Raw genomic sequence first — 26,832 nt, forward strand, 5'->3', positions numbered from 1 at the left:
TGAAAGCTCTATCTTTAATAACAAAAAAGTTATGCAAAATTTTCGATCTAAAAAAGTACATGTTAATTGTAAAAAACCGAAATTTCGATTTTTCTCAAAAACTATAATTTTTTCAATTTTGATAATTATGTGCAAGGTGCCCCTTTGCCAGGAGTGCTTGGCAGTTTTTAAATGAAAGCTCTATCTTTAATAACAAAAAAGTTATGCAAAATTTTCGATCTAAAAAAGTACATGTTAATTGTAAAAAACCGAAATTTCGATTTTTCTCAAAAACTATAATTTTTTCAATTTTAATAATTATGTGCAAGGTGTCCCTTTGCCAGGAGTGCTTGACAGTTTTTAAATGAAAGCTCTATCTTTAATAACAAAAAAGTTATGCAAAATTTTCGATATAAAAAAGTACATGTTAATTGTAAAAAACCGAAATTTCGATTTTTCTCAAAAACTATAATTTTTTCAATTTTAATAATTATGTGCAAGATGTCCCTTTGCCAGGAGTGCTTGGCAGTTTTTAAATGAAAGCTCTATCTTTAATAACAAAAAAGTTATGCAAAATTTTCGATCTAAAAAAGTACATGTTAATTGTAAAAAACCGAAATTTCGATTTTTCTCAAAAACTATAATTTTTTCAATTTTAATAATTATGTGCAAGGTGTCCCTTTGCCAGGAGTGCTTGACAGTTTTTAAATGAAAGCTCTATCTTTAATAACAAAAAAGTTATGCAAAATTTTCGATCTAAAAAAGTACATGTTAATTGTAAAAAACCGAAATTTCGATTTTTCTCAAAAACTATAATTTTTTAAATTTTGATAATTATGTGCAAGGTGCCCCTTCGCTAGGAGTAGTTGACTGTTTTTAAACGAAAGCTCTATCTTTAATAACAAAAAAGTTATGCAAAATTTTCGATCTAAAAAAGTACATGTTAATTGTAAAAAACCGAAATTTCGATTTTTTCCAAAAACTATAATTTTTTAAATTTTGATAATTATGTGCAAGGTGCTGCTTCGCTAGGAGTAGTTGACTGTTTTTAAACGAAAGCTCTATCTTTAATAACAAAAAAGTTATGCAAAATTTTCGATCTAAAAAAGTACATGTTAATTGTAAAAAACCGAAATTTCGATTTTTTCCAAAAACTATAATTTTTTAAATTTTGATAATTATGTGCAAGGTGCTGCTTCGCTAGGAGTAGTTGACTGTTTTTAAACGAAAGCTCTATCTTTAATAACAAAAAAGTTATGCAAAATTTTCGATCTAAAAAAGTACATGTTAATTGTAAAAAACCGAAATTTCGATTTTTTTCAAAAACTACAATTTTTTTAGTTTTTGATTATTACGTACAAGGTGCCCCTTTGCAAGGAGTACTTGACAGTTTTTAAATGAAAGCTCTATCTTTAATAACAAAAAAGTTATGCAAAATTTTCGATCTAAAAAAGTACATGTTAATTGTAAAAAACCAAAATTTCGATTTTTTCCAAAAACTATAATTTTTTAAATTTTGATAATTATGTGCAAGGTGCTGCTTCGCTAGGAGTAGTTGACTGTTTTTAAACGAAAGCTCTATCTTTAATAACAAAAAAGTTATGCAAAATTTTCGATCTAAAAAAGTACATGTTAATTGTAAAAAACCGAAATTTCGATTTTTTTCAAAAACTACAATTTTTTTAGTTTTTGATTATTACGTACAAGGTGCCCCTTTGCAAGGAGTACTTGACAGTTTTTAAATGAAAGCTCTATCTTTAATAACAAAAAAGTTATGCAAAATTTTCGATCTAAAAAAGTACATGTTAATTGTAAAAAACCGAAATTTCGATTTTTCTCAAAAACTATAATTTTTTAAATTTTGATAATTATGTGCAAGGTGCCCCTTCGCTAGGAGTAGTTGACTGTTTTTAAACGAAAGCTCTATCTTTAATAACAAAAAAGTTATGCAAAATTTTCGATCTAAAAAAGTACATGTTAATTGTAAAAAACCGAAATTTCGATTTTTTTCAAAAACTACAATTTTTTTAGTTTTTGATTATTACGTACAAGGTGCCCCTTTGCAAGGAGTATTTGACAGTTTTTAAATGAAAGCTCTATCTTAAATACCAAAAAAGTTATGCAAAATTTACGAACTTATAAAGTACATGTTAATGGTAAAAAACCGAAATTTCGTTTTTTTTTTCAAAAACTACAATTTTTTTAGTTTTTTATTATTACGTACAAGGTGCCCCGTTGTAAAAATTAAAAATAAATAATTATAAAAACAAACACGATATAGCTTGACTTGCCTTAATCCTAACTTCTTCTGACTCGTCTTGCATCAGTCTAATCAGTTTATCGCAGACAGTTTCCAGTGAAACTTTAGTAGTTTGGCGTAGAAAAAACCGGTGACAAGGGCGGGATTGGCGCTTAGACACCACCATTAAACCAACTCGTCCTCGATTTGATCCCCAAGTAACCTTGATATCATTGATTCCATAAATCCCTAATTAAATTCAAAATAGATCACAAACAAACTGCATGAATATTACATTTAAGGTGCTGCCATTTACTTACTATGCGTTTAATTAACTCCTTAATAAAATCCGTGAACATCAAGTCGGTGTCGTCGCCCAAACACTCCTGGATCATGCGGTATACCTCCGGAAAATCCAGATAAGGGCCAACCTTCTGGATTGTACTTTTAGAGGCCTAAATGGGGTCCATGCATGAGTTAAGTGAGTAAAATGATCCGAAAAAGTCATACCTTGACAACATACACGTCTGGATTGCATAGATGCAAGAGTAAAGTGATGAGGTTCCCTTGGATCTCACTCGATCCTTGAATGCCTCAAAATTGGTCTCCTGGCCAAGGGATGTTGCCAGATCTCCTAATAACTGGATCGAGGATCTCCTTAGACCTGGATCCTCTTGACCGAATAGCAACTTGATCCTCACTGCTCCGGTAACTTGAAAGGAACTGAATTTGAACCCTGGCAAACTGTTCAGGAGTTTCGAGAAGGATTGCAGGGACTCCAGGATCAGCTCGCTTTCGTTCCTAGATAAGGAAGAATAGGTCGATCATTTTGTAAATGATTAAATTAAGAGTAGAACCTTTCAAGGAACCTACAGTTGAGTAGCTCGTTGTCGAGTTATTTCTTCGGGTCCTATTTATTTATTAAGAAATAAATCCTGGAATTTTTACTGAATTGACTTAGAAAATGAACAATATTGATAATGTGGACTAAAAACTCATTAAAATCCATATTGAGATTTGATCACCAGAAACAAAGTCTGTGATAATCACAGAAAAGCTTGCCGGTCAATAAAATCAATCAATTAATAAATTGTTACTGTCAAAATTAGATGTTTTATTTGTAATTCTTATGGTAGAGATTTATTCAAAGTAAGTGTATGTAAACGGAATCCAGGTATTAGAGGTTTTTAAAGAAGAAGAGGGAGAAGAAGAAGAGGGAGAAGAAGAAGAAGAAAAAGAAGAAGCAGAAGAAACTTAGGACTCAACTGCTTGTAAAAAATCAATAATTTTGTCCAGGCATTTAAAAAAGAGGAAGAAGAAGAAGGAGAAGAGAAGTAGCAGTAGCCAAAGTGCGAGAGAAAAGAAGAGAGATGAGAGATGAGAGAGAGAAAAGAGGATTCGTATGTCAAAGAAATCACTTATGTCGGGAAATCTCAGTTAATTCACCTCAGTTATGGGCTTAGTTTTAACACCTGTTAATAACAAAATAGATAACATAAATTGCTAGCCAAGAAACAGGACAGTTGTAACCTTACCTATTAATAATAAAAGCACTAACCCGGATTAAAACCTTTTAACGGAACCACGGAGTCAAAAGCGCCATACTTCTTTATTAAATAATGTAAACGAAGTGTGATAAACGAAGTAATAATCATAAGTATACTCCGAGCAGAAATGTAGGGTTTAAAGAATGTCATACATTTCCACAAATAAATAAAATATTTAAGACGCCCGATATTCTAATAGAACGAACTATAGCAAATTTAGAGGTCGTTCCGCTACATTATATATTTAAGAAAGAACTACGGGTTTGATAAATTTTTTTAATTTTCAAAATTTTTATAGACACTTTTTGTTCCAAATTAAAAATAGAACAAAGTACAAAGAATAACATTTAACCGTAAAACGAAAATAAAGGAGTTATGGGAGGTATTTGAAATTTTTGAAAAATTGAAAAAAAAATATTTTTTTTTGGCAAATCGATAGATCATTTAAAACACTTTAAAAAAATTATATAAAACTTTTCGAAAAATGCACCAAAAAAAAGTTATACGCAAAAAGTCTTTCTCAAAAATGCAAAGGCTTAACCCTGGAAAATTGCTCATAAATTCGGTTTTTATTTTTTTTCGGGAAAAATATTGGTTGCAGAAAAAAAATTGTATTAACAAAAGTCGTTTGGACCCTCAATGCCCATCAGATTCAATAAAAAAAAGATTTTTAAGTCTAACAGTTTTCCAGAAAATTGAAAAAAGCCTTTAAACAGTTTATCTTTATTTTCTCGAAAACTAGATGTAATATTAAAAATAAAATTTTTGCACCGAATTTCCGATCAAAAACAGAACAAATCATAATGAACGATATTTAATCGTAAAACAAGAAATACCAGAATTATAAAAGATTTTTGAGAAAAGTTAAGAAACTTACCCCAAATTGTGATAATCCAAACAGTTCATTGAAATGCCCAGTATCTGATTGCAGTACCGCACCACGAGCTCCTTATTCAAATTCTCCGGGGCATACCCCGATCTTCCGCACCCAGCAGCTTTGGTCCAGCTGGACATCCAAAATCATCTCCAATAGGTTTTCTATTAAAACCGCCTGTTTGCACTCTACATTGTCCTTGATCAAGTAGGTAAAGAAAGCGACCACTACCGTCCACTGAGGTATCAGGTCCGACCGAATACTGGGCCCATAAAGGAGACGATCCATGACAAAGTGTGCTACATGTCTGCACATACGTCCCCCACCACTGTTTCGGTCATTTTTAGAAAGAGAAGTTAGTCCGGGTCGTTGCAGAGAGAGCTGAAAAATAAAAGGTATGGTCACATGTAAACGAGTGAGTCAACCCATATCCCCCACCCGCCCCACACTGTTTATCAGTAAGAAATTATATACCCCCCTTTCAAATTTTTTCATAATTTTTTTTTTATTCGAATTCCAACTAACTATAACAGCGGATTATTCTCATCAAGTAGATCACGAAAATACCGGGTTATAAGGGAATCTGAGCAGAACTAAGAAATCGAGTATTTTTTCGACCTCGATTTTGAGGCCAAAAATGGGCTACAAAAATGCCATATCTCGGCTCTCGTAGAAGCTACGATCTTGCGGATGGTCTCGTTGGATTCAAAATGCCGAAACTAAGACAAGACCGTTGGAATTTTCCCGATAGCTCCCATAGAAGCTGAGATATGAGCCTTCAAAGTTTGGATTTTTTCATTTTTCGGGTATACCCCCCCGTATCGAATTTTTTCACCAAAAATTGATTTTTTTCAAAGTCAAACTAAGCATACCAGCGTCTTATTCTGATCACCTAAATAACGAAAACACCAGGTTATAACAGGATCCGAGCAGAACTAAGCGAATGAGAGCACTTTGAAAATCCTGATATATCGTTTTCGACGTCCGTTTTTGAGGCCAAAAATGGGCATCAAAAATGCCATATCTCGGCTATCGTAAGAGCTACGACCTTGCGGATGGTCTCGTTGGATTCAGAATGACGAAACTAATACAAAACCGTTGGAATTTTCCCGATAGCTCCCATAGAAGCCGAGATATCGACCTTCAAAGTTTGGGTTTTTTCATTTTTCGGGTATACCTCCCCGTATCGAATTTTTCACCAAAAATTGATTTTTTTCGAAATCAAACTAAGTATACCAGCGTCTTATTTGGATCACCTAGATTACGAAAACACCGGGTTATAACAGGATCCGAGCAGAACTAAGGGAATGAGAGCACTTTGAAAATCCTGAAAAAGTCGTTTTCGACGTCCGTTTTTGAGGCCAAAAATGGGCCACAAAAATGCCATATCTCGGCTCTCGTAGAAGCTATGACCTTGCGGATGGTCTTGTTGGATTCAGAAGGACGAAATTAAGACAAGACCGTTGGAATTTTCCCGGTAGATCATATAGAAGCCGAGATATAAGCCTTCAAAGTTTGGGTTTTTTCATTTTTCGGGTATACCCCCCCGTATCGAATTTTTTCACCAAAAATTGATTTTTTCGAAATCAAACTAAGTATACCAGCGTCTTATTTGGATCACCTAGATTACGAAAACACCGGGTTATAACAGGATCCGAGCAGAACTAAGGGAATGAGAGCACTTTGAAAATCCTGAAAAAGTCGTTTTCGACGTCCGTTTTTTAGGCCAAAAATGGGCATCAAAAATGCCATATCTCGGCTATCGTAAGAGCTACGACCTTGCGGATGATCTCGTTGGATTTAGAATGACGAAACTAAGACAAAACCGTTGGAATTTTCCCGATAACTCCCATAGAAGCCGAGATATCGACCTTCAAAGTTTGGGTTTTTTCATTTTTCGGGTATACCTCCCCGTATCGAATTTTTCACCAAAAATTGATTTTTTTCGAAATCAAACTAAGTATACCAGCGTCTTATTTGGATCACCTAGATTACGAAAACACCGGGTTATAACAGGATCCGAGCAGAACTAAGGGAATGAGAGCACTTTGAAAATCCTGAAAAAGTCGTTTTCGACGTCCGTTTTTGAGGCCAAAAATGGGCCACAAAAATGCCATATCTCGGCTCTCGTAGAAGCTATGACCTTGCGGATGGTCTTGTTGGATTCAGAAGGACGAAATTAAGACAAGACCGTTGGAATTTTCCCGGTAGATCATATAGAAGCCGAGATATAAGCCTTCAAAGTTTGGGTTTTTTCATTTTTCGGGTATACCCCCCCGTATCGAATTTTTTCACCAAAAATTGATTTTTTCGAAATCAAACTAAGTATACCAGCGTCTTATTTGGATCACCTAAATTACGAAAACACCGGGTTATACCAGGATCCGAGCAGAACTAAGGGAATGAGAGCACTTTGAAAATCCTGAAAAAGTCGTTTTCGACGTCCGTTTTTGAGGCCAAAAATGGGCATCAAAAATGCCATATCTCGGCTATCGTAAAAGCTACGACCTTGCGGATGGTCTCGTTGGATTCAGAATGACGAAACTAAGACAAAACCGTTGGAATTTTCCCGATAACTCCCATAGAAGCCGAGATATCGACCTTCAAAGTTTGGGTTTTTTCATTTTTCGGGTATACCCCCCCGTATCAAATTTTTTCACCAATAATTGATTTTTTTCGAAACCAAACTAAGTATACCAGCGTCTTATTTGGATCACCTAGATTACGAAAACACCGGGTTATAACAGGATCCGAGCAGAACTAAGGGAATGAGAGCACTTTGAAAATCCTGAAAAAATCGTTTTCGACGTCCGTTTTTGAGGCCAAAAATGGACAACAAAAATGCCATATCTCGGCTCTCGTAGAAGCTACGACCTTGCGGATGGTCTCGTTGGATTCAGAAGGACGAAACTAAGACAAAACCGTTGGAATTTTCTCGATAGCTCCCATAGAAGCCGAGATATCGACCTTCAAAGTTTGGGTTTTTTCATTTTTCGGGTATACCCCCCCGTATCGAATTTTTTCGATTTTTCTCAAAAACTATATTTTTTTCAATTTTAATAATTATGTGCAAGGTGCCCCTTTACCAGGAGTGCTTGGCAGTTTTTAAATGAAAGCTTTATCTTTAACAACAAAAAAGTTATGCAAAATTTTCGATCTAAAAAAGTACATGTTAATTATAAAAAATCGAAATTTCGATTTTTCTCAAAAACTATAATTTTTTAAATTTTAATAATTATGTGCAAGGTGCCCCTTCACTAGGAGTACTTGACTGTTTTTAAATGAAGGCTCTATCTTTAATACCAAAAAAGTTATGCAAAATTTTCGATCTAAAAAAGTACATGTTAATTGTAAAAAACCGAAATTTCGATTTTTTTCAAAAACTACAATTTTTTTAGTTTTTGGTTATTACGTACAAGGTGTCCCTTTGCAAGGAGTATTTGACAGTTTTTAAATGAAAGCTCTATCTTTAATAACAAAAAAGTTATGCAAAATTTTCGATCTAAAAAAGTACATGTTAATTGTAAAAAATCGAAATTTCGATTTTTCTCAAAAACTATAATTTTTTCAATTTTGATAATTATGTGCAAGGTGCCCCTTTGCCAGGAGTGCTTGGCAGTTTTTAAATAAAAGCTCTATATTTAATAACAAAAAAGTTATGCAAAATTTTTGATCTAAAAAACTACATGTTAATTGTAAAAAACCGAAATTTCGATTTTTCTCAAAAACTATAATTTTTTAAATTTTGATAATTATGTGCAAGGTGCCCCTTCACTAGGAGTACTTGACTGTTTTTAAATGAAGGCTCTATCTTTAATACCAAAAAAGTTATGCAAAATTTTCGATCTAAAAAAGCACATGTTAATTGTAAAAAATCGAAATTTCGATTTTTCTCAAAAACTATAATTTTTTCAATTTTGATAATTATGTGCAAGGTGCCCCTTTGCCAGGAGTGCTTGGCAGTTTTTAAATAAAAGCTCTATATTTAATAACAAAAAAGTTATGCAAAATTTTTGATCTAAAAAACTACATGTTAATTGTAAAAAACCGAAATTTCGATTTTTCTCAAAAACTATAATTTTTTAAATTTTGATAATTATGTGCAAGGTGCCCCTTCACTAGGAGTACTTGACTGTTTTTAAATGAAGGCTCTATCTTTAATACCAAAAAAGTTATGCAAAATTTTCGATCTAAAAAAGTACATGTTAATTGTAAAAAACCGAAATTTCGATTTTTTTCAAAAACTACAATTTTTTTAGTTTTTGGTTATTACGTACAAGGTGTCCCTTTGCAAGGAGTATTTGACAGTTTTTAAATGAAAGCTCTATCTTTAATAACAAAAAAGTTATGCAAAATTTTCGATCTAAAAAAGTACATGTTAATTGTAAAAAACAGAAATTTCGATTTTTCTCAAAAACTATAATTTTTTCAATTTTGATAATTGTGTGCAAGGTGCCCCTTCACTAGGAGTACTTGACTGTTTTTAAATGAAAGCTTTATCTTTAACAACAAAAAAGTTATGCAAAATTTTCGATCTAAAAAACCACATGTTAATTGTAAAAAATCGAAATTTCGATTTTTCTCAAAAACTATAATTTTTTCAATTTTGATAATTATGTGCAAGGTGCCCCTTCACTAGGAGTACTTGACTGTTTTTAAATGAAAGCTCTATCTTTAATACCAAAAAAGTTATGCAAAATTTTCGATCTAAAAAAGTACATGTTAATTGTAAAAAACCGAAATTTCGATTTTTCTCAAAAACTATAATTTTTTAAATTTTGATAATTATGTGCAAGGTGCCCCTTCACTAGGAGTACTTGACTGTTTTTAAATGAAAGCTCTATCTTTAATACCAAAAAAGTTATGCAAAATTTTCGATCTAAAAAAGTACATGTTAATTGTAAAAAACCAAAATTTCGATTTTTCTTAAAAACTATAATTTTTTAAATTTTGATAATTATGTGCAAGGTGCCCCTTCACTAGGAGTACTTGACTGTTTTTAAATGAAAGCTCTATCTTTAATACCAAAAAAGTTATGCAAGATTTTCGATCTAAAAAAGTACATGTTAATTGTAAAAAACCGAAATTTCGATTTTTCTCAAAAACTATCATTTTTTAAATTTTGATAATTATGTGCAAGGTGCCCCTTCACTAGGAGTACTTGACTGTTTTTAAATGAAAGCTCTATCTTTAATATCAAAAAAGTTATGCAAAATTTTCGATCTAAAAAAGTACATGTTAATTGTAAAAAACCAAAATTTCGATTTTTCTTAAAAACTATAATTTTTTAAATTTTGATAATTATGTGCAAGGTGCCCCTTTACTAGGAGTACTTGACTGTTTTTAAATGAAAGCTCTATCTTTAATAACAAAAAAGTTATGCAAAATTATCGATCTAAAAAAGTACATGTTAATTGTAAAAAACCGAAATTTCAATTTTTCTCAAAAACTATAATTTTTTAAATTTTGATAATTATGTGCAAATTGTCCCTTTACTAGGAGTACTTGACTGTTTTTAAATGAAAGCTCTATCTTTAATACCAAAAAAGTTATGCAAAATTTTCGATCTAAAAAAGTACATGTTAATTGTAAAAAACCGAAATTTCGATTTTTCTCAAAAACTATAATTTTTTCAATTTTGATAATTATGTGCAAATTGTCCCTTTACTAGGAGTACTTGACTGTTTTTAAATGAAAGCTCTATCTTTAATAACAAAAAAGTTATGCAAAATTTTCGATCTAAAAAAGTACATGTTAATTGTAAAAAACCGAAATTTCGATTTTTCTCAAAAACTATAATTTTTTCAATTTTGATAATTATGTGCAAGGTGCCTCTTTGCGAGGAGTACTTGGCAGTTTTTAAATGAAAGCTTTATCTTTAATAACAAAAAAGTTATGCAAAATTTTCGATCTAAAAAAGTACATGTTAATTGTAAAAAACCGAAATTTCGATTTTCTTCAAAAACTACAATTTTTTCAATTCTGATAATTATGTGTAAGGTGCTTCTTCACTAGGGGTACTTGACTGTTTTTAAATGAAAGCTCTATCTTTAATAACAAAAAAGTTATGCAAAATTTTCGATCTAAAAAAGTACATGTTAATTGTAAAAAACCGAAATTTCGATTTTTCTCAAAAACTATAATTTTTTCAATTTTGATAATTATGTGCAAGGTGCCTCTTTGCGAGGAGTACTTGGCAGTTTTTAAATGAAAGCTTTATCTTTAATAACAAAAAAGTTATGCAAAATTTTCGATCTAAAAAAGTACATGTTAATTGTAAAAAACCGAAATTTCGATTTTCTTCAAAAACTACAATTTGTTCAATTCTGATAATTATGTGTAAGGTGCTTCTTCACTAGGAGTACTTGACTGTTTTTAAATGAAAGCTCTATCTTTAATAACCAAAAAGTTATGCAAAATTTTTGATCTAAAAAATTACATGTTAATTGTAAAAAACCGATTTTTCGATTTTTCTTAAAAACTATAATTTTTTCAATTTTGATAATTATGTGCAAGGTGCCCCTTCACTAGGAGTACTTGACTGTTTTTAAATAAAAGCTCTATCTTTAATAACAAAAAAAATATGCAAAATTTTCGATCTAAAAAAGTACATGTTAATTGTAAAAAACCGAAATTTCGATTTTCTTCAAAAACTACAATTTTTTCAATTTTAATAATTATGTGCAAGGTGCCCCTTTGCCAGGAGTGCTTGGCAGTTTTTAAATGAAAGCTTTATCTTTAATAACAAAAAAGTTATGCAAAATTTTTGATCTAAAAAAGTACATGTTAATTGTAAAAAATCGAAATTTCGATTTTTCTCAAAAACTATAATTTTTTTAATTTTGATAATTATGTGCAAGGTGCCTCTTTGCGAGGAGTACTTGACAGTTTTTAAATGAAAGCTTTATCTTTAATAACAAAAAAGTTATGCAAAATTTTTGATCTAAAAAAGTACATGTTAATTGTAAAAAATCGAAATTTCAATTTTTCTCAAAAACTACAATTTTTTTAGTTTTTGATTATTACGTACAAGGTGCCCCTTCGCTAGGAGTATTTAACAGTTTTTAAAAGAAAGCTCTATCTTTAATAACAAAAAAGTTATGCAAAATTTTTGATCTAAAAAAGTACATGTTAATTGTAAAAAATCGAAATTTCGATTTTTCTCAAAAACTATAATTTTTTCAATTTTGATAATTATGTGCAAGGTGCCTCTTTGCGAGGAGTACTTGGCAGTTTTTAAATGAAAGCTTCATCTTTAATAACAAAAAAGTTATGCAAAATTTTTGATCTTAAAAAGTACATGTTAATTGTAAAAAATCGAAATTTCGATTTTTCTCAAAAACTATAATTTTTTCAATTTTGATAATTATGTGCAAGGTGCCCCTTTGCGAGGAGTACTTGGCCGTTTTTAATTGAAAGCTCTATCTTTAATAACAAAAAAGTTATGCAAAATTTTTGATCTAAAAAAGTACATGTTAATTGTAAAAAACCGAAATTTCGATTTTTCTCAAAAACTATAATTTTTTCAATTTTGATAATTATGTGCAAGGTGCCCCTTCACTAGGAGTACTTGACTGTTTTTAAATGAAAGCTCTATCTTTAATAACAAAAAAGTTATGCAAAATTTTCGATCTAAAAAAGTACATGTTAATTGTAAAAAACCGAAATTTCGATTTTCTTCAAAAACTACAATTTTTTCAATTCTGATAATTATGTGTAAGGTGCTTCTTCACTAGGGGTACTTGACTGTTTTTAAATGAAAGCTCTATCTTTAATAACCAAAAAGTTATGCAAAATTTTCGATCTAAAAAAGTACATGTTAATTGTAAAAAACCGAAATTTCGATTTTTCTCAAAAACTATAATTTTTTTAATTCTGATAATTATGTGTAAGGTGCTTCTTCACTAGGAGTACTTGACTGTTTTTAAATGAAAGCTCTATCTTTAATAACAAAAAAGTTATGCAAAATTTTCGATCTAAAAAAGTACATGTTAATTGTAAAAAACCGAAATTTCGATTTTTCTCAAAAACTATAATTTTTTCAATTTTGATAATTATGTGCAAGGTGCCCCTTCACTAGGAGTACTTGACTGTTTTTAAATGAAAGCTTTATCTTTAATAACAAAAAAGTTATGCAAAATTTTCGATCTAAAAAAGTACATGTTAATTGTAAAAAACCGAAATTTCGATTTTTCTCAAAAACTATAATTTTTTCAATTTTGATAATTATGTGCAAGGTGCCTCTTTGCGAGGAGTACTTGGCAGTTTTTAAATGAAAGCTTTATCTTTAATAACAAAAAAGTTATGCAAAATTTTTGATCTAAAAAAGTACATGTTAATTGTAAAAAATCGAAATTTCGATTTTTCTCAAAAACTATAATTTTTTCAATTTTGATAATTATGTGCAAGGTGCCCCTTCACTAGGAGTACTTGACTGTTTTTAAATGAAAGCTCTATCTTTAATAACAAAAAAGTTATGCAAAATTTTCGATCTAAAAAAGTACATGTTAATTGTAAAAAACCGAAATTTCGATTTTTCTCAAAAACTATAATTTTTTTAATTCTGATAATTATGTGTAAGGTGCTTCTTCACTAGGAGTACTTGACTGTTTTTAAATGAAAGCTCTATCTTTAATAACAAAAAAGTTATGCAAAATTTTCGATCTAAAAAAGTACATGTTAATTGTAAAAAACCGAAATTTCGATTTTTCTCAAAAACTATAATTTTTTTAATTATAATAATTATGTGCAAGGTGCCCCTTCACTAGGAGTGCTTGGCAGTTTTTAAATGAAAGCTTTATCTTTAATAACCAAAAAGTTATGCAAAATTTTTGATCTAAAAAATTACATGTTAATTGTAAAAAACCGATTTTTCGATTTTTCTTAAAAACTATAATTTTTTCAATTTTGATAATTATGTGCAAGGTGCCCCTTCACTAGGAGTACTTGACTGTTTTTAAATGAAAGCTCTATCTTTAATAACAAAAAAGTTATGCAAAATTTTCGATCTAAAAAAGTACATGTTAATTGTAAAAAACCGAAATTTCGATTTTTCTCAAAAACTATAATTTTTTTAATTCTGATAATTATGTGTAAGGTGCTTCTTCACTAGGAGTACTTGACTGTTTTTAAATGAAAGCTCTATCTTTAATAACAAAAAAGTTATGCAAAATTTTCGATCTAAAAAAGTACATGTTAATTGTAAAAAACCGAAATTTCGATTTTCTTCAAAAACTACAATTTTTTCAATTTTAATAATTATGTGCAAGGTGCCCCTTTGCCAGGAGTGCTTGGCAGTTTTTAAATGAAAGCTTTATCTTTAATAACAAAAAAGTTATGCAAAATTTTCGATCTAAAAAAGTACATGGTAATTGTAAAAAACCGAAATTTCAATTTTTCTCAAAAACTACAATTTTTTTAGTTTTTGATTATTACGTACAAGGTGCCCCTTCGCTAGGAGTATTTAACAGTTTTTAAAAGAAAGCTCTATCTTTAATAACAAAAAAGTTATGCAAAATTTTTGATCTAAAAAAGTACACGTTAATTGTAAAAAATCGAAATTTCGATTTTTCTTAAAAACTATAATTTTTTCAATTTTGATAATTATGTGCAAGGTGCCTCTTTGCGAGGAGTACTTGGCAGTTTCTAAATGAAAGCTTTATCTTTAATAACAAAAAAGTTATGCAAAATTTTTGATCTAAAAAAGTACATGTTAATTGTAAAAAATCGAAATTTCGATTTTTCTCAAAAACTATAATTTTTTCAATTTTGATAATTATGTGCAAGGTGCCTCTTTGCGAGGAGTACTTGGCAGTTTTTAAATGAAAGCTTTACCTTTAATAACAAAAAAGTTATGCAAAATTTTTGATCTAAAAAAGTACACGTTAATTGTAAAAAATCGAAATTTCGATTTTTCTCAAAAACTATAATTTTTTCAATTTTGATAATTATGTGCAAGGTGCCTCTTTGCGAGGAGTACTTGGCAGTTTTTAAATGAAAGCTCTATCTTTAATAACAAAAAAGTTATGCAAAATTTTCGATCTAAAAAAGTACATGTTAATTGTAAAAAACCGAAATTTCGATTTTCTTCAAAAACTACAATTTTTTCAATTCTGATAATTATGTGTAAGGTGCTTCTTCACTAGGGGTACTTGACTGTTTTTAAATGAAAGCTCTATCTTTAATAACCAAAAAGTTATGCAAAATTTTCGATCTAAAAAATTACATGTTAATTGTAAAAAACCGAAATTTCGATTTTTTTCAAAAACTATAATTTTTTCAATTTTTAAAATTATGTGCAAGGTGCCCCTTTGCCAGGAGTGCTTGGCAGTTTTTAAATGAAAGCTCTATCTTTTATAACAAAAAAGTTATGCAAAATTTTCGATCTAAAAAAGTACATGATAATTGTAAAAAACCGAAATTTCGATTTTTTAATTTTAATAATTATGTGCAAGGTGCCCCTTTGCCAGGAGTGCTTGGCAGTCTTTAAATGAAAGCTCTATCTTTAATAACAAAAAAGTTATGCAAAATTATCGATCTAAAAAAGTACATGTTAATTGTAAAAAACCAAAATTTCGATTTTTCTCAAAAACTATAATTTTTTAAATTTTGATAATTATGTGCAAATTGCCCCTTTACTAGGAGTACTTGACTGTTTTTAAATGAAAGCTCTATCTTTTATAACAAAACAGTTATGCAAAATTTTCGATCTAAAAAACTACATGTAAATTGTAAAAAACCGAAATTTCGATTTTTCTCAAAAACTATAATTTTTTAAATTTTGATAATTATGTGCAAGGTGCCCCTTCACTAGGAGTACTTGACTGTTTTTAAATGAAAGCTGTATCTTTAATACCAAAAAAGTTATGCAAAATTTTCGATCTAAAAAAGTACATGTTAATTGTAAAAAACCGAAATTTCGATTTTTCTCAAAAACTATAATTTTTTCAATTTTAATAATTATGTGCAAGGTGCCCCTTTGCCAGGAGTACTTGACTGTTTTTAAATGAAAGCTCTATCTTTAATACCAAAAAAGTTATGCAAAATTTTCGATCTAAAAAAGTACATGATAATTGTAAAAAACCGAAATTTCGATTTTTCTCAAAAACTCTAATTTTTTAAAAAACCGAAATTTCGATTTTTCTCAAAAACTATAATTGTTTCAATATTGATAATTATGTGCAAATTGCCCCTTTACTAGGAGTACTTGACTGTTTTTAAATGAAAGCTCTATCTTTAATAACAAAAAAGTTATGCAAAATTTTCGATCTAAAAAAGTACATGTTAATTGTAAAAAACCGAAATTTCGATTTTTCTCAAAAACTATAATTGTTTTAATATTGATAATTATGTGCAAATTGCCCCTTTACTAGGAGTACTTGACTGTTTTTAAATGAAAGCTCTATCTTTAATAACAAAAAAGTTATGCAAAATTTTCGATCTAAAAAAGTACATGTTAATTGTAAAAAACCGAAATTTCGATTTTTCTCAAAAACTATAATTTTTTCAATTTTAATAATTATGTGCAAGGTGCCCCTTTGCCAGGAGTACTTGACTGTTTTTAAATGAAAGCTCTATCTTTAATACCAAAAAAGTTATGCAAAATTTTCGATCTAAAAAAGTACATGTTAATTGTAAAAAACCGAAACTTCGATTTTTCTCAAAAACTATAATTTTTTTAATTTTGATAATTATGTGCAAATTGCCCCTTTACTAGGAGTACTTGACTAATTTTAAATGAAAGCTCTATCTTTAATAACAAAAAAGTTATGCAAAATTATCGATCTAAAAAAGTACATGTTAATTGTAAAAAACCGAAATTTCGATTTTTCTCAAAAACTATAATTTTTTCAATTTTGATAATTATGTGCAAATTGCCCCTTTACTAGGAGTACTTGACTGTTTTTAAATGAAAGCTCTGTCTTTAATAACAAAAAAGTTATGCAAAATTTTCGATCTAAAAAAGTACATGATAATTGTAAAAAACCGAAATTTCGATTTTTCTCAAAAACTATAATTTTTTCAATTTTGATAATTATGTGCAAATTGCCCCTTTACTAGGAGTACTTGACTGTTTTTAAATGAAAGCTCTATCTTTAATAACAAAAAAGTTATGCAAAATTATCGATCTAAAAAAGTACATGTTAATTGTAAAAAACCGAAATTTCGATTTTTCTCAAAAACTATAATTGTTTCAATTTTGATAATTATGTGCAAATTGTCCCTTTACTAGGAGTACTTGACTGTTTTTAAATGAAAGCTCTATCTTTAATACCAAAAAAGTTATGCAAAATTTTCGATCTAAAAAAGTACATGTTAATTGTAAAAAACCGAAATTTCGATTTTTCTCAAAAACTATAAATTTTTAAATTTTGATAATTATGTGCAAATTTCCCTTTACTAGGAGTACTTGACTGTTTTTAAATGAAAGCTCTATCTTTAATACCAAAAAAGTTATGCAAAATTTTCGATCTAAAAAAGTACATGATAATTGTAAAAAACCAAAATTTCGATTTTTCTCAAAAACTATAATTTTTTCAATTTTGATAATTATGTGCAAATTGCCCCTTTACTAGGAGTACTTGACTGTTTTTAAATGAAAGCTCTATCTTTATTAACAAAAAAGTTATGCAAAATTTTCGATCTAAAAAAGTACATGATAATTGTAAAAAACCGAAATTTCGATTTTTCTCAAAAACTATAATTTTTTCAATTTTGATAATTATGTGCAAATTGCCCCTTTACTAGGAGTACTTGACTGTTTTTAAATGAAAGCTCTATCTTTAATAACAAAAAAGTTATGCAAAATTTTCGATCTAAAAAAGTACATGTTAATTGTAAAAAACCGAAATTTCGATTTTTCTCAAAAACTATAATTGTTTTAATATTGATAATTATGTGCAAATTGCCCCTTTACTAGGAGTACTTGACTGTTTTTAAATGAAAGCTCTATCTTTAATAACAAAAAAGTTATGCAAAATTTTCGATCTAAAAAAGTACATGTTAATTGTAAAAAACCGAAATTTCGATTTTTCTCAAAAACTATAATTTTTTCAATTTTAATAATTATGTGCAAGGTGCCCCTTTGCCAGGAGTACTTGACTGTTTTTAAATGAAAGCTCTATCTTTAATACCAAAAAAGTTATGCAAAATTTTCGATCTAAAAAAGTACATGTTAATTGTAAAAAACCGAAACTTCGATTTTTCTCAAAAACTATAATTTTTTTAATTTTGATAATTATGTGCAAATTGCCCCTTTACTAGGAGTACTTGACTAATTTTAAATGAAAGCTCTATCTTTAATAACAAAAAAGTTATGCAAAATTATCGATCTAAAAAAGTACATGTTAATTGTAAAAAACCGAAATTTCGATTTTTCTCAAAAACTATAATTTTTTCAATTTTGATAATTATGTGCAAATTGCCCCTTTACTAGGAGTACTTGACTGTTTTTAAATGAAAGCTCTGTCTTTAATAACAAAAAAGTTATGCAAAATTTTCGATCTAAAAAAGTACATGATAATTGTAAAAAACCGAAATTTCGATTTTTCTCAAAAACTATAATTGTTTCAATATTGATAATTATGTGCAAATTGCCCCTTTACTAGGAGTACTTGACTGTTTTTAAATGAAAGCTCTATCTTTAATAACAAAAAAGTTATGCAAAATTTTCGATCTAAAAAAGTACATGTTAATTGTAAAAAACCGAAATTTCGATTTTTCTCAAAAACTATAATTTTTTCAATTTTAATAATTATGTGCAAGGTGCCCCTTTGCCAGGAGTACTTGACTGTTTTTAAATGAAAGCTCTATCTTTAATACCAAAAAAGTTATGCAAAATTTTCGATCTAAAAAAGTACATGATAATTGTAAAAAACCGAAATTTCGATTTTTCTCAAAAACTATAATTTTTTCAATTTTGATAATTATGTGCAAATTGCCCCTTTACTAGGAGTACTTGACTGTTTTTAAATGAAAGCTCTATCTTTAATAACAAAAAAGTTATGCAAAATTATCGATCTAAAAAAGTACATGTTAATTGTAAAAAACCGAAATTTCGATTTTTCTCAAAAACTATAATTGTTTCAATTTTGATAATTATGTGCAAATTGTCCCTTTACTAGGAGTACTTGACTGTTTTTAAATGAAAGCTCTATCTTTAATACCAAAAAAGTTATGCAAAATTTTCGATCTAAAAAAGTACATGTTAATTGTAAAAAACCGAAATTTCGATTTTTCTCAAAAACTATAAATTTTTAAATTTTGATAATTATGTGCAAATTTCCCTTTACTAGGAGTACTTGACTGTTTTTAAATGAAAGCTCTATCTTTATTAACAAAAAAGTTATGCAAAATTTTCGATCTAAAAAAGTACATGATAATTGTAAAAAACCAAAATTTCGATTTTTCTCAAAAACTATAATTTTTTCAATTTTGATAATTATGTGCAAATTGCCCCTTTACTAGGAGTACTTGACTGTTTTTAAATGAAAGCTCTATCTTTATTAACAAAAAAGTTATGCAAAATTTTCGATCTAAAAAAGTACATGATAATTGTAAAAAACCGAAATTTCGATTTTTCTCAAAAACTATAATTTTTTCAATTTTGATAATTATGTGCAAATTGCCCCTTTACTAGGAGTACTTGACTGTTTTTAAATGAAAGCTCTATCTTTAATAACAAAAAAGTTATGCAAAATTATCGATCTAAAAAAGTACATGTTAATTGTAAAAAACCGAAATTTCGATTTTCCTCAAAAACTATAAATTTTTAAATTTTGATAATTATGTGCAAATTTCCCTTTACTAGGAGTACTTGACTGTTTTTAAATGAAAGCTCTATCTTTAATAACAAAAAAGTTATGCAAAATTTTCGATCTAAAAAAGTACATGTTAATTGTAAAAAACCGAAATTTCGATTTTTTTCAAAAACAACAATTTTTTTAGTTTTTGATTATTACGTACAAGGTGCCCCTTTGCAAGGAGTACTTGACTTTTTTTAAATGAAAGCTCTATCTTTAATACCAAAAAAGTTATGCAAAATTTTCGATCTAAAAAAGTACATGTTAATTGTAAAAAACCGAAATTTCGATTTTTCTCAAAAACTATAATTTTTTCAATTTTAATAATTATGTGCAAGGTGCCTCTTTGCCAGGAGTGCTTGGCAGTTTTTAAATGAAAGCTCTATCTTTAATAACAAAAAAGTTATGCAAAATTATCGATCTAAAAAAGTACATGTTAATTGTAAAAAACCGAAATTTCGATTTTTTTCAAAAACTACAATTTTTTTAGTTTTTGATTATTACGTACAAGGTGCCCCTTTGCAAGGAGTACTCGACAGTTTTTAAATGAAAGCTCTATCTTTAATAACAAAAAAGTTATGCAAAATTTTCGATCTAAAAAAGTACATGTTAATTGTAAAAAACCGAAATTTCGATTTTTCTCAAAAACTATAATTTTTTAAATTTTGATAATTATGTGCAAGGTGCCCCTTCACTAGGAGTACTTGACTGTTTTTAAATGAAAGCTCTATCTTTAATACCAAAAAAGTTATGCAAAATTTTCGATCTAAAAAAGTACATGTTAATTGTAAAAAACCGAAATTTCGATTTTTCTCAAAAACTATAATTTTTTAAATTTTGATAATTATGTGCAAGGTGCCCCTTCACTAGGAGTACTTGACTGTTTTTAAATGAAAGCTCTATCTTTAATACCAAAAAAGTTATGCAAAATTTTCGATCTAAAAAAGTACATGTTAATTGTAAAAAACCGAAATTTCGATTTTTCTCAAAAACTATAATTTTTTCAATTTTAATAATTATGTGCAAGGTGTCCCTTCACTAGGAGTACTTGACTGTTTTTAAATGAAAGCTCTATCTTTAATACCAAAAAAGTTATGCAAAATTTTCGATCCAAAAAAGTACATATTAATTGTAAAAAACCGAAATTTCGATTTTTCTCAAAAACTATAATTTTTTCAACTTTGATAATTATGTGCAAGGTGCCCCTTTACTAGGAGTACTTAAATGTTTTTAAATGAAAGCTCTATCTTTAATAACAAAAAAGTTATGCAAAATTTTCGATCTAAAAAAGTACATGTTAATTGTAAAAAACCGAAATTTAGATTTTTCTCAAAAACTATAATTTTTTCAATTTTAATAATTATGTGCAAGGTGTCCCTTTGCCAGGAGTGCTTGACAGTTTTTAAATGAAAGCTCTATCTTTAATAACAAAAAAGTTATGCAAAATTTTCGATCTAAAAAAGTACATGTTAATTGTAAAAAACCGAAATTTCGATTTTTCTCAAAAACTATAATTTTTTCAATTTTGATAATTATGTGCAAGGTGCCCCTTTGCCAGGAGTGCTTGGCAGTTTTTAAATGAAAGCTCTATCTTTAATAACAAAAAAGTTATGCAAAATTTTCGATCTAAAAAAGTACATGTTAATTGTAAAAAACCGAAATTTAGATTTTTCTCAAAAACTATAATTTTTTCAATTTTAATAATTATGTGCAAGATGTCCCTTTGCCAGGAGTGCTTGGCAGTTTTTAAATGAAAGCTCTATCTTTAATAACAAAAAAGTTATGCAAAATTTTCGATCTAAAAAAGTACATGTTAATTGTAAAAAACCGAAATTTCGATTTTTCTCAAAAACTATAATTTTTTCAATTTTGATAATTATGTGCAAGGTGCCCCTTTGCCAGGAGTGCTTGGCAGTTTTTAAATGAAAGCTCTATCTTTAATAACAAAAAAGTTATGCAAAATTTTCGATCTAAAAAAGTACATGTTAATTGTAAAAAACCGAAATTTCGATTTTTCTCAAAAACTATAATTTTTTCAATTTTAATAATTATGTGCAAGGTGTCCCTTTGCCAGGAGTGCTTGACAGTTTTTAAATGAAAGCTCTATCTTTAATAACAAAAAAGTTATGCAAAATTTTCGATATAAAAAAGTACATGTTAATTGTAAAAAACCGAAATTTCGATTTTTCTCAAAAACTATAATTTTTTCAATTTTAATAATTATGTGCAAGATGTCCCTTTGCCAGGAGTGCTTGGCAGTTTTTAAATGAAAGCTCTATCTTTAATAACAAAAAAGTTATGCAAAATTTTCGATCTAAAAAAGTACATGTTAATTGTAAAAAACCGAAATTTCGATTTTTCTCAAAAACTATAATTTTTTCAATTTTAATAATTATGTGCAAGGTGTCCCTTTGCCAGGAGTGCTTGACAGTTTTTAAATGAAAGCTCTATCTTTAATAACAAAAAAGTTATGCAAAATTTTCGATCTAAAAAAGTACATGTTAATTGTAAAAAACCGAAATTTCGATTTTTCTCAAAAACTATAATTTTTTAAATTTTGATAATTATGTGCAAGGTGCCCCTTCGCTAGGAGTAGTTGACTGTTTTTAAACGAAAGCTCTATCTTTAATAACAAAAAAGTTATGCAAAATTTTCGATCTAAAAAAGTACATGTTAATTGTAAAAAACCGAAATTTCGATTTTTTCCAAAAACTATAATTTTTTAAATTTTGATAATTATGTGCAAGGTGCTGCTTCGCTAGGAGTAGTTGACTGTTTTTAAACGAAAGCTCTATCTTTAATAACAAAAAAGTTATGCAAAATTTTCGATCTAAAAAAGTACATGTTAATTGTAAAAAACCGAAATTTCGATTTTTTCCAAAAACTATAATTTTTTAAATTTTGATAATTATGTGCAAGGTGCTGCTTCGCTAGGAGTAGTTGACTGTTTTTAAACGAAAGCTCTATCTTTAATAACAAAAAAGTTATGCAAAATTTTCGATCTAAAAAAGTACATGTTAATTGTAAAAAACCGAAATTTCGATTTTTTTCAAAAACTACAATTTTTTTAGTTTTTGATTATTACGTACAAGGTGCCCCTTTGCAAGGAGTACTTGACAGTTTTTAAATGAAAGCTCTATCTTTAATAACAAAAAAGTTATGCAAAATTTTCGATCTAAAAAAGTACATGTTAATTGTAAAAAACCAAAATTTCGATTTTTTCCAAAAACTATAATTTTTTAAATTTTGATAATTATGTGCAAGGTGCTGCTTCGCTAGGAGTAGTTGACTGTTTTTAAACGAAAGCTCTATCTTTAATAACAAAAAAGTTATGCAAAATTTTCGATCTAAAAAAGTACATGTTAATTGTAAAAAACCGAAATTTCGATTTTTTTCAAAAACTACAATTTTTTTAGTTTTTGATTATTACGTACAAGGTGCCCCTTTGCAAGGAGTACTTGACAGTTTTTAAATGAAAGCTCTATCTTTAATAACAAAAAAGTTATGCAAAATTTTCGATCTAAAAAAGTACATGTTAATTGTAAAAAACCGAAATTTCGATTTTTCTCAAAAACTATAATTTTTTAAATTTTGATAATTATGTGCAAGGTGCCCCTTCGCTAGGAGTAGTTGACTGTTTTTAAACGAAAGCTCTATCTTTAATAACAAAAAAGTTATGCAAAATTTTCGATCTAAAAAAGTACATGTTAATTGTAAAAAACCGAAATTTCGATTTTTTTCAAAAACTACAATTTTTTTAGTTTTTGATTATTACGTACAAGGTGCCCCTTTGCAAGGAGTATTTGACAGTTTTTAAATGAAAGCTCTATCTTAAATACCAAAAAAGTTATGCAAAATTTACGAACTTATAAAGTACATGTTAATGGTAAAAAACCGAAATTTCGTTTTTTTTTTCAAAAACTACAATTTTTTTAGTTTTTTATTATTACGTACAAGGTGCCCCGTTGTAAAAATTAAAAATAAATAATTATAAAAACAAACACGATATAGCTTGACTTGCCTTAATCCTAACTTCTTCTGACTCGTCTTGCATCAGTCTAATCAGTTTATCGCAGACAGTTTCCAGTGAAACTTTAGTAGTTTGGCGTAGAAAAAACCGGTGACAAGGGCGGGATTGGCGCTTAGACACCACCATTAAACCAACTCGTCCTCGATTTGATCCCCAAGTAACCTTGATATCATTGATTCCATAAATCCCTAATTAAATTCAAAATAGATCACAAACAAACTGCATGAATATTACATTTAAGGTGCTGCCATTTACTTACTATGCGTTTAATTAACTCCTTAATAAAATCCGTGAACATCAAGTCGGTGTCGTCGCCCAAACACTCCTGGATCATGCGGTATACCTCCGGAAAATCCAGATAAGGGCCAACCTTCTGGATTGTACTTTTAGAGGCCTAAATGGGGTCCATGCATGAGTTAAGTGAGTAAAATGATCCGAAAAAGTCATACCTTGACAACATACACGTCTGGATTGCATAGATGCAAGAGTAAAGTGATGAGGTTCCCTTGGATCTCACTCGATCCTTGAATGCCTCAAAATTGGTCTCCTGGCCAAGGGATGTTGCCAGATCTCCTAATAACTGGATCGAGGATCTCCTTAGACCTGGATCCTCTTGACCGAATAGCAACTTGATCCTCACTGCTCCGGTAACTTGAAAGGAACTGAATTTGAACCCTGGCAAACTGTTCAGGAGTTTCGAGAAGGATTGCAGGGACTCCAGGATCAGCTCGCTTTCGTTCCTAGATAAGGAAGAATAGGTCGATCATTTTGTAAATGATTAAATTAAGAGTAGAACCTTTCAAGGAACCTACAGTTGAGTAGCTCGTTGTCGAGTTATTTCTTCGGGTCCTATTTATTTATTAAGAAATAAATCCTGGAATTTTTACTGAATTGACTTAGAAAATGAACAATATTGATAATGTGGACTAAAAACTCATTAAAATCCATATTGAGATTTGATCACCAGAAACAAAGTCTGTGATAATCACAGAAAAGCTTGCCGGTCAATAAAATCAATCAATTAATAAATTGTTACTGTCAAAATTAGATGTTTTATTTGTAATTCTTATGGTAGAGATTTATTCAAAGTAAGTGTATGTAAACGGAATCCAGGTATTAGAGGTTTTTAAAGAAGAAGAGGGAGAAGAAGAAGAGGGAGAAGAAGAAGAAGAAAAAGAAGAAGCAGAAGAAACTTAGGACTCAACTGCTTGTAAAAAATCAATAATTTTGTCCAGGCATTTAAAAAAGAGGAAGAAGAAGAAGGAGAAGAGAAGTAGCAGTAGCCAAAGTGCGAGAGAAAAGAAGAGAGATGAGAGATGAGAGAGAGAAAAGAGGATTCGTATGTCAAAGAAATCACTTATGTCGGGAAATCTCAGTTAATTCACCTCAGTTATGGGCTTAGTTTTAACACCTGTTAATAACAAAATAGATAACATAAATTGCTAGCCAAGAAACAGGACAGTTGTAACCTTACCTATTAATAATAAAAGCACTAACCCGGATTAAAACCTTTTAACGGAACCACGGAGTCAAAAGCGCCATACTTCTTTATTAAATAATGTAAACGAAGTGTGATAAACGAAGTAATAATCATAAGTATACTCCGAGCAGAAATGTAGGGTTTAAAGAATGTCATACATTTCCACAAATAAATAAAATATTTAAGACGCCCGATATTCTAATAGAACGAACTATAGCAAATTTAGAGGTCGTTCCGCTACATTATATATTTAAGAAAGAACTACGGGTTTGATAAATTTTTTTAATTTTCAAAATTTTTATAGACACTTTTTGTTCCAAATTAAAAATAGAACAAAGTACAAAGAATAACATTTAACCGTAAAACGAAAATAAAGGAGTTATGGGAGGTATTTGAAATTTTTGAAAAATTGAAAAAAAAATATTTTTTTTTGGCAAATCGATAGATCATTTAAAACACTTTAAAAAAATTATATAAAACTTTTCGAAAAATGCACCAAAAAAAAGTTATACGCAAAAAGTCTTTCTCAAAAATGCAAAGGCTTAACCCTGGAAAATTGCTCATAAATTCGGTTTTTATTTTTTTTCGGGAAAAATATTGGTTGCAGAAAAAAAATTGTATTAACAAAAGTCGTTTGGACCCTCAATGCCCATCAGATTCAATAAAAAAAAGATTTTTAAGTCTAACAGTTTTCCAGAAAATTGAAAAAAGCCTTTAAACAGTTTATCTTTATTTTCTCGAAAACTAGATGTAATATTAAAAATAAAATTTTTGCACCGAATTTCCGATCAAAAACAGAACAAATCATAATGAACGATATTTAATCGTAAAACAAGAAATACCAGAATTATAAAAGATTTTTGAGAAAAGTTAAGAAACTTACCCCAAATTGTGATAATCCAAACAGTTCATTGAAATGCCCAGTATCTGATTGCAGTACCGCACCACGAGCTCCTTATTCAAATTCTCCGGGGCATACCCCGATCTTCCGCACCCAGCAGCTTTGGTCCAGCTGGACATCCAAAATCATCTCCAATAGGTTTTCTATTAAAACCGCCTGTTTGCACTCTACATTGTCCTTGATCAAGTAGGTAAAGAAAGCGACCACTACCGTCCACTGAGGTATCAGGTCCGACCGAATACTGGGCCCATAAAGGAGACGATCCATGACAAAGTGTGCTACATGTCTGCACATACGTCCCCCACCACTGTTTCGGTCATTTTTAGAAAGAGAAGTTAGTCCGGGTCGTTGCAGAGAGAGCTGAAAAATAAAAGGTATGGTCACATGTAAACGAGTGAGTCAACCCATATCCCCCACCCGCCCCACACTGTTTATCAGTAAGAAATTATATACCCCCCTTTCAAATTTTTTCATAATTTTTTTTTTTTATTCGAATTCCAACTAACTATAACAGCGGATTATTCTCATCAAGTAGATCACGAAAATACCGGGTTATAAGGGAATCTGAGCAGAACTAAGAAATCGAGTATTTTTTCGACCTCGATTTTGAGGCCAAAAATGGGCTACAAAAATGCCATATCTCGGCTCTCGTAGAAGCTACGATCTTGCGGATGGTCTCGTTGGATTCAAAATGCCGAAACTAAGACAAGACCGTTGGAATTTTCCCGATAGCTCCCATAGAAGCTGAGATATGAGCCTTCAAAGTTTGGATTTTTTCATTTTTCGGGTATACCCCCCCGTATCGAATTTTTTCACCAAAAATTGATTTTTTTCAAAGTCAAACTAAGCATACCAGCGTCTTATTCTGATCACCTAAATAACGAAAACACCAGGTTATAACAGGATCCGAGCAGAACTAAGCGAATGAGAGCACTTTGAAAATCCTGATATATCGTTTTCGACGTCCGTTTTTGAGGCCAA

The 26,832-nt window shown here is 29.4% G+C and overlaps 2 protein-coding genes and 1 long non-coding RNA gene across 6 annotated transcripts; 1 reads left to right on the forward strand and 2 right to left on the reverse strand.

Annotated features, from left to right (window-relative positions):
- Nucleotides 1–1,513: 1,513 nt before the first annotated feature.
- Nucleotides 1,514–4,996, reverse strand: LOC126749744 (uncharacterized). Of its 2 annotated transcripts, none has more exons than XR_007665313.1 (4): nt 3,754–3,853; nt 2,729–3,019; nt 2,539–2,673; nt 1,514–2,467 (listed from the first exon to the last, which is right to left on the reverse strand). XR_007665313.1 is itself a non-coding variant. In XM_050459442.1 (4 exons), exons 1-3 carry the CDS (start codon nt 4,777–4,779, stop codon nt 2,610–2,612), a joined length of 492 nt encoding a protein of 163 aa, XP_050315399.1. In that variant the 5' UTR covers nt 4,780–4,996; the 3' UTR covers nt 1,514–2,467; nt 2,539–2,609. The 2 variants fall into 2 exon arrangements, 1 of the variants encoding a protein (XP_050315399.1); XM_050459442.1 differs by lacking the exon at nt 3,754–3,853 and adding an exon at nt 4,643–4,996.
- A 6,707-nt stretch (nt 4,997–11,703) lies between these two features.
- Nucleotides 11,704–14,638, forward strand: LOC126749746 (uncharacterized). Of its 2 annotated transcripts, none has more exons than XR_007665315.1 (3): nt 11,704–11,844; nt 12,877–13,048; nt 14,598–14,638. It is a non-coding gene; the product is annotated as an uncharacterized LOC126749746 (long non-coding RNA). The 2 variants fall into 2 exon arrangements; XR_007665316.1 differs by lacking the exon at nt 11,704–11,844 and adding an exon at nt 12,560–12,704.
- Nucleotides 14,639–22,704: 8,066 nt separating this feature from the next.
- On the reverse strand, nt 22,705–26,184 carry LOC126749745 (uncharacterized). Of its 2 annotated transcripts, none has more exons than XR_007665314.1 (4): nt 24,945–25,044; nt 23,920–24,210; nt 23,730–23,864; nt 22,705–23,658 (listed from the first exon to the last, which is right to left on the reverse strand). XR_007665314.1 is itself a non-coding variant. In XM_050459443.1 (4 exons), exons 1-3 carry the CDS (start codon nt 25,968–25,970, stop codon nt 23,801–23,803), a joined length of 492 nt encoding a protein of 163 aa, XP_050315400.1. In that variant the 5' UTR covers nt 25,971–26,184; the 3' UTR covers nt 22,705–23,658; nt 23,730–23,800. The 2 variants fall into 2 exon arrangements, 1 of the variants encoding a protein (XP_050315400.1); XM_050459443.1 differs by lacking the exon at nt 24,945–25,044 and adding an exon at nt 25,834–26,184.
- Between the last annotated feature and the right edge of the window lie 648 nt (nt 26,185–26,832).

This window comes from Anthonomus grandis, unplaced genomic scaffold, assembly GCF_022605725.1.
Source record: "Anthonomus grandis grandis unplaced genomic scaffold, icAntGran1.3 ctg00000651.1, whole genome shotgun sequence".
Lineage (NCBI taxonomy): Eukaryota > Metazoa > Arthropoda > Insecta > Coleoptera > Curculionidae > Anthonomus > Anthonomus grandis.

Bases quoted from the DNA above. Each gene is read 5' to 3' on its own strand.
- LOC126749744 (XM_050459442.1), bottom strand. From the start codon at position 4,779: ATGTCCAGCTGGACCAAAGCTGCTGGGTGCGGAAGATCGGGGTATGCC. The intron at 3,020-4,642 runs GTAAGTTTCTTA...TTCCTTATCTAG, and splicing joins TTGGATTATCACAATTTGGG to GAACGAAAGCGAGCTGATCC. The intron at 2,674-2,728 runs GTATGACTTTTT...GACCCCATTTAG, and splicing joins CAGACGTGTATGTTGTCAAG to GCCTCTAAAAGTACAATCCA.
- LOC126749745 (XM_050459443.1), bottom strand. From the start codon at position 25,970: ATGTCCAGCTGGACCAAAGCTGCTGGGTGCGGAAGATCGGGGTATGCC. The intron at 24,211-25,833 runs GTAAGTTTCTTA...TTCCTTATCTAG, and splicing joins TTGGATTATCACAATTTGGG to GAACGAAAGCGAGCTGATCC. The intron at 23,865-23,919 runs GTATGACTTTTT...GACCCCATTTAG, and splicing joins CAGACGTGTATGTTGTCAAG to GCCTCTAAAAGTACAATCCA.